This window comes from Sceloporus occidentalis, unplaced genomic scaffold (genome assembly GCF_023333645.1).
Source record: "Sceloporus occidentalis isolate IW3139 unplaced genomic scaffold, rSceOcc1.0.p SCAF_52, whole genome shotgun sequence".
NCBI classification, from domain to species: Eukaryota; Metazoa; Chordata; class Lepidosauria; order Squamata; family Phrynosomatidae; genus Sceloporus; species Sceloporus occidentalis.
In genome coordinates, this window is record NW_028317032.1 from 2,756,037 (window position 1) to 2,763,474 (window position 7,438).

The 7,438-nt window shown below is 39.8% G+C and overlaps 1 protein-coding gene across 1 annotated transcript; it reads right to left on the bottom strand.

Moving 5' to 3' along the window:
* Positions 1–5,504: 5,504 nt before the first annotated feature.
* LOC149288337 (mesogenin-1-like) lies at positions 5,505–6,053 on the bottom strand. The gene has a single exon (XM_089491879.1). It carries the CDS (start codon positions 6,051–6,053, stop codon positions 5,505–5,507), a length of 549 nt encoding a protein of 182 aa, XP_089348005.1.
* Positions 6,054–7,438: the final 1,385 nt, after the last annotated feature.

A 7,438-nucleotide genomic window follows, 5' to 3' on the forward strand; every position in this document is an offset into this window, starting at 1 on the left:
AGGCACATCAAATTCTAATCATAAAATTGAGGCGAGCATCTCATTTTGTCAGCATCCTATTTTATGTACATAATTGTATATAGCCGAAAGACACATTGTGAAGAACGTTTGCATATTTATAAAGGGCATTGCCGGTGGTTACCGAGTTATTGTAAATATGCCCTGCAAATTTCCTGTGCATATAAATTGAGAAAGTGCTATGCGGTAAATGCATATAACGCAGCAGAAAAAGGAAAAAGAGACATTTCTATTGTCATTTGTTAAGGATATCATTGCCAGTGAAGCATGAAATAAAATGAATATAAAACAGCACATACTCCATGTGCTGTGAACTAATGTGGCTTCTATTGTGACTGTATCTGAGCCCACAAAGGTTCCAGTATTGACAAAAATAAGAATGGAGAATAGGGTTATATTATATATGGGCCACAGTCGTGGGTCATGATCAGTCTGCAGGGGCAGAGACAAAAAGGTTTAGAGTTGCTCAACATAAAGTTCCTCCTCAAGACCGAGCTGCAGCTTTGCAGATAACAGGTGTATGGAGCTCAATTCTTCACTTAGACAGTGTATGTAAACATTCATGGTAAACTCGATCCACCTTGTGCCTATCACTGTGCATAGGTAGAAGTAAATGTCATCTTTGCCCCAAAAGTGCCCAAACAATTGTCACTTGCTAGTGCCAAATTTTTCAACAAAGAGCTTTTCAGTGTCTTCTTTGTCCCCAAACAGCTTGTCAGGATTCCACTCTGCCAGCCTGGTCTATGTGATAAGTATACCTACCGTCAAGCCTACCTGCAGCCACTACCTTCTCTCCCAGATGCACTCATTGCTGATTATTCTGGACAGCTGAGCCATGTTACCTGGGTGTAGCCCTGCCATCCAGTCTGGGCCTCTGCATTGTAGTGTAAGCAACATACTTCTGTGGCTCTATAGCATGGTCCTGCTCTCCTAGCAGCTTCCCACTGATGTTTTGGTTCTTATCTGGCTGGTTTGTGACCATACTCCTGGATACCGGATTTGGTATCTTATTGCCTGAGGGCTTCCTGCCGTGTACCTGTCTGAGGGCTTCCTGCTGTGTGCCCTGGCTAAGGGTCTCAAGTTCTCCTGCAGATCTGAGTCCGGGGTGCCTGCCCACTATTCGAGTCCGAGGTGCCATCCAGCCGCAACGCTCCTTATAAGGCTTCAGCTGTGTCCACAGCGCCCTGTCAAGAGACTTTCCAACCCATGTATTACCTACAGCCTGTATCCTGTTCTTGTCTTGTTCTGCTATGTAAACCAGTCCTGTTTGTATTACCCAATCAGGTATTATCTATTGTAGACTACAGGCAGAGCCCCAGGTATCCCCTGCCACTGGGCTCCTACCTGGCCAGCTTTCCCAAGTCTTGACACAGCGTCACACAAAGATGGCGCTGGGAAGCCTAAAGTGTTTTCATGATTACAGTGCATTGTCCACACAGAGAATATTTTTTAATGCTTCCTAGGCCTTAAAGGGACTCGGATGCTTAAATATTTCTTATACTGTGAATGTAGAGAATAAAAAATGATCTATACGTTTTGTTAGCAGTATTGATTACAAATACATAAAATAACCAAAAAAAATGTGTTTTACATGTGTGGTCGCTCTTTCTTATGACATCACCTGTGGCTTGATATTCAGTTTTATTCTCTACATTTAGAGTGTAAGCAGTGTTTAGGTTGACAATCCCTTTAAGTGCCACCCAAACCACATTCTCATTCATAGAATATGCCACTTCCTACAGCAAACCAACCCCTGTAACCAAAAGCCCTCTCTTGACACCTTTGCATTGAACTTTGCCACCTGCACCCCCTGAAATTCCTAAACATGCAGAAACTCGCCAATGTGTCGTACAGCGGAGCACACGCTGCACCACGTTTCACATTAACACTAGTCACACGTTACCAACACTCCATATTCTAATTGTTTCTAATAACAGAATCACACCCTCTGATTGCCATTAAAAATCCGATGTAAAAGAAATCAGAGTGAATGGGAGAGAGGCCAGTAGGATGAAGGGTGAGATCTAAGGGAAGCTGGCCAATAGGAAATAGTAAGTGACCAATAGGGAGAAGGAGATCAATGGTAATTGACAGGAGCTAAGGGAACCTGGGCTATACCATAATGAAGGGGTGTTTTTTTTTTAGAGTAAACAAAGGGAGACTTTGTCTCCCCAAGCAGACTCCCCAGGGCAGCGGGGCCCTTACAACTGATGGCGGCCCTGGGTATATGTGTATTACTAAAGCACAACTCAATGGGAATTAGGAAAATCTTTAAAGAATTGGCTGCAAAATTAATCTTAAAATTAATCTTAAAATTCCCAGTAGATCAATATACAGCATCTCCAATTGACTCCGGTAAATTCTCTGCACTACGCTATTGACACTTGCAGTATAGTAGAAGAGCCTCAGCTGTATCTAACTCTGTTACTGCCGCTGTCTCAGACTCCAACTCTCATCAGTTGTGACAAGTAAAAATAGCATTTCCACAAAACTACGCCTGTCTCTTCCCCTTGAAAATGCTAATTGGCCAGAGTAAAAAAACAAAAAACACAGGCTATTGGACTCATAAATCACAGCCTTAATCATCAATGAGACCACCCTCGATTGCTGGGGCTACTTCTATCTATCAATCGTTTATTATATAGTCTCCTTGTGACTTTCCCTTCGGAAGGTGCGAGATAATAAACCCACGGAAAGGAACATCCGCCACAACAGCTGTTGACTGCAGCACCAAACCCTTTTTCTGTCAGGATTCAAATATTAAATCATATATCGCCCCCATGCACATCACATTAAAGGTTTTGATTTTTCTTAGATTTCCTGAAAGCGTTTTATGTTATGAAATTGGTAAAACACAAAAGACAGATCAGCAGGGCTATCTGCAATATGAATTCCCAGTGGAACACCGGCAGAGAACATGCTCAAACGGAATGATAGATTGGCTCAAGTTGGTTCTCGACCAAGGCAAGAAGTATTTTTCACAGACAACAGAGTTAGAAATTTCTGCTGGCTTCTTACAATGGGGAACACACGTGGTCATCATCATCATGCCCGCGGGGGCTGGCATGGCCAAAGTGGGTCCTCACTGGAATCCCGAGTAGAACTAGGCTTCGGCATCAAATTTTTGGTAGTCACCTTACCCTGTGTTGTTTGTCCCGCCCTCCCCCCCAACACATTAATAAGGTTTTGGTAGCCGTATAAACTGCTTTGTGTGCCCACTCTGTAGGAGGTGAGAGTAGGTTCTCACCCTATTGAGAGTGCGCCTTGACGTGGCGGGTGAGCTTAATTATGCTTTTGCAAATTCATATAACCAAAACCTCTCATTTATATCATGTTTATATATTTGTTGCCAACTTTATTAGGGTGAGAAGCGCAGACAGTTTTTTGTATTATATTTATGTGTTCAGTTTCTGGTAGTCTATGCCCTGTTAATGCAACAAGGTGTCAGGCCTAAGGTTGCATGGCAATGGCTTAGTTAATAAATAAAATTGGCTGCAGCCTTTTCAACCCTTTTTCTGGTGTCTGTCATTATTGGGTTAAGGCAAATTGGGTGGGGGCCTGGCCCAGAAATGGAGGGTACTTCAGTCATATCACTCCAAAATATAAAGGAAAAAAACGACGTGTTGCCAGGCATTCATAAAGTGATCAAGGAGTATATTGGAAACCACTGATACACAGTAAAGTCAATCAGTTGTGGCCTCTCACAGGGCCTAGCGATACATTCATGAGGTCCTTGAGATGGATATTAGCGAGTACAGCAGTTAGATCCTGAAACAGACGGCTAAGTAAATGGATACTTTGCCGAGTGGAACAGTTCACTCACAAGCGTTATTATATGAATCAACACATACAGCCCCATGTCTAGCCCAAAAGATGCAACCAAGCCCTTTAAACAACAGTTTGGTTCTAAAAAGATCCTTGATTTGTTTCCTACCTATGTCATGCCTTTAGGTGTGTTATAGGCCATACATCCAGGAAACCCCAGTAAAGCGTATCATTAGCCCTGGGTATACTTTGAAACTCAATGAACATAGCAGCTCTAGATTGTAAGCTCGTTTGAGCAGGACCATCCTTACCTGTTGTGACATACCCATTGTACAGCGCTATATAAAACAATAAATAATTATAATAAACTTATCTAGCTGGAATAGTATAAAACATGCACTGGTTTGAAGTGAATACAACAGGTGGGGTGCATCTTTAAAGGCACAACATACCCCAATGTGTGGTCCATACAGTATGGAGACCTTGGAGACCATTCTTATAGATGGCATAGACTAGGATACCCCCTTGGGCATGGTGTTGGACATCATAAATCAGTAACAATTACCTTTTCAGGAGCCTTTTTACACTATATAAGTACTATGTATGTTCTCCTCTACTTACACTTGGTATAAAAAACATTTATGGAGTATGAACACATGTATATTAACTCCTGAAGTGCCAGAGTGAGAGAAGCCCCTCACCAAAAAGTCCAAGGAAATATTTATGTAAGAATGTAAGAATTTTAACAGAATCCATTATTATTTGGATACAAATTACCAATATATGTAATATGGTCAAGATTATTTTTAATTAAATGCATTAAATTGGGATGATATGATTTAGAAGATAAAATTCTAAACAAGGTTATTATGACAATAAGGTTTTAATGTTAAAATATATTTCATTTTTTCTGCCCAAAGGCTTTATATTACTGTAATTAACCTTTTTTTAAAAAAATTCAGGAATTTATATAGAAATGCAAAGTATAGAGGCCAAAAAGTGATAGAAAAATGTTGTTCTTTTTTTACTGGAGATTCTTTCTACAAGGAACTCTGTTATTGAGTTATATGACTTCATATTATTTTTATATACATTGCAAAACACAAATCTGTCCCTAATAGCAGAAATGGAATATGTGGCCACATTATACCAAGCTTTTTAACTAAGTTTTTACTTGCAATTACCCCAAGTTCTATCTTTACACCCATCAGTCAAGCACATTTTTGCCCACTATTGTGCAACACAAAAGCTTAACTGTGAGAGGTACAATTAGATTCATCATGTTGTTTTTATTTAAAGCTTATTATCAAAACTATATAGCTATAAATACAAGTACAAATAAAAGAAATGTGCAATAAGGTCCTGATCCACCAAGTTTCATATATACAAAACATAACAAGCAGCATACAGCAAAATTGTCATATTACACAGTCTCAATGAAAAACTATTTCAGAGGTCTTATTTTGCAACACCAAGTCCCACTTGTAATCATTCTCCTATTTTGGCACATGTGAAAGGTATTTTACATTCATCAGCAAAAGTCTCCAGATATTGGTCCGTAAATCCACAGCAATGATCAGTTCCTTGTGTTCTGTGGTAGACCTTCCATAAAGGTGTGTCCACCTCTAGAAGAACAATTGAGCTCAGAGGTCACTTCTGTCCTTAGATTTCCATAACCCAGATTTTGTTTTAAACAGTCATTATGGGATTCAGCAGATGCATCAATATGTCCCTTTGGTATTATTGAGAATGTTTGTGAGCTCCTCGATGTAGGAAATGGTGCACTTCAAGGTCTGGATCTTGGTAAGAGGCTGCCTACCTTGGCTGTAGGTTGGGGGTAAGTTGCTGCGAAGGGTATGAAGAGCATCAGCTATTGCCCTCATCCTCATTTTTTCCCTTTCGCTGGCCTTTCTCCTGCGTTGAGTTGTCATCGATGCTTTGTAACCATGTTCACGCCTGGGTTGTTCTCCTGTACCTTTAACAGCTTCATATTGACATTGAGCAGAACAAGGAAAAAGTCTGTAGGCCACCATCTCCTCGTTGAGGGACATCTCCTCAAAGCCTGGTGGTTGTGAGGAACCAGAGGAGGGAGACTCAAAGGAGGCAGCAGGAGACAAGCTCTGTGGGGATGGAGTTTGGCTAAAGGAATAGCTGTCAGAATTGTTTTTCCAGTTCCAAGAGCTGGCCATATAAGCAGCATCTGGGTCTGAGTCTGAACCCAAAGTATAGTCCTCTTCCATCTTTATTATGTGCTGATGTAGCGTTTCCATAAGCAGACCAGGGGTATCTCCAGCAGCCTTCAAAGTTGCAGGAGCAATAGATGACACCCTTCTTTGCTTGGGATGTAAACCACGTTATCTGTAGGGGGTTGGGGCAGGGAGACCCTTTTATAGAGACCTGCCAAATCTGAGGTGGGAATTTAAATGCAGCAGTTCAAAGGAGACAGCAAAGTGTTAAGTTGGAAAATGAACTCAAGTGTGACTTTCCACTCATTGAGAATTATCAGCCTTCAGCTAAATAGTGTTTTTTAAAAAGAAAAAAAAAAAGACTGGATAAAGGGAAGGAGAAGGGGGAGATCTTTAGGATATGAATTAACATATTAAAAAGCAAAGAATGAATTCAATTTGTATTCCAAATATTTTTTTTATATATATATATATATATATATATATATACACACATATACTGATATTAATTAGAGGCAAGCACATACCAACCATAATAATATAATAATAATATAATAATATTTTCATATTAAATATGAATTACTAAAAGTATAGCGTTTGGAAGTTTTCTCTTGGCTTTAACTCAGCAGTTCTGGACTTTACTAAAAAAATTGACACTAAATAGAATGGATATTTTACAATCATAAAAAAATGAAACATTGTTATATATGAGCAATAACCCAGTAGACCATTGAAAAATACATTTGTAGCCATTTAATGGAATATTGTATTATTGGGTATATTTACATTCTGAATATAAACTATTCTAACAATAATCCTGGTATAAATCATGTGTATTAGCTAAAATTCTTCAAAAATGCACAGTGAAGAATAAGCATGTATTATATAAAGATGTGTAGGAAGCCATGGTTCCAAATTCTACTTTGTTTGCATTCCAATAAGCCTGGAACTGATAGTCTTGGTTTAGTTGGGGATAAAAACCTGATCTGTGGATTATGGGTATGCAGAACTTGGTTACCAAGCCAGTAGTCACTAAACTAAATCTGGGTTCCTCGCCCCAGCATTCTTTTTAACTTAAGAATGTAGGGTTGAGGAACCGAATATGTATTTTCATAGGCAGCAGCCGCTTTGCTCTAGTGATAGTGGGTACGACTGACATGATAGATATCATGATAGATGCCTGCTGGAAGATTGATTTGTACTTCTGCATTGAAATACTCTACTGTCTGCTTGTTGAACTGTCCCTCACATTTAGAAGCACCCATGAAGACAATGAGCCTTCACATCAGCTCAGAGCAGAAATATTCAAGTGAGGTTCAAGAAAGTTGATTATCCCTACAATAGTGACACCGAATAGTGAATTAAACACTCGTGTGTTCACCTGGACACTAACTGGTTCAGAACCTCTTGGGCTATCTGGGGTTCACTACATGCATGGTGCTTTCCAAAGAGCATGTCACACTACCCGC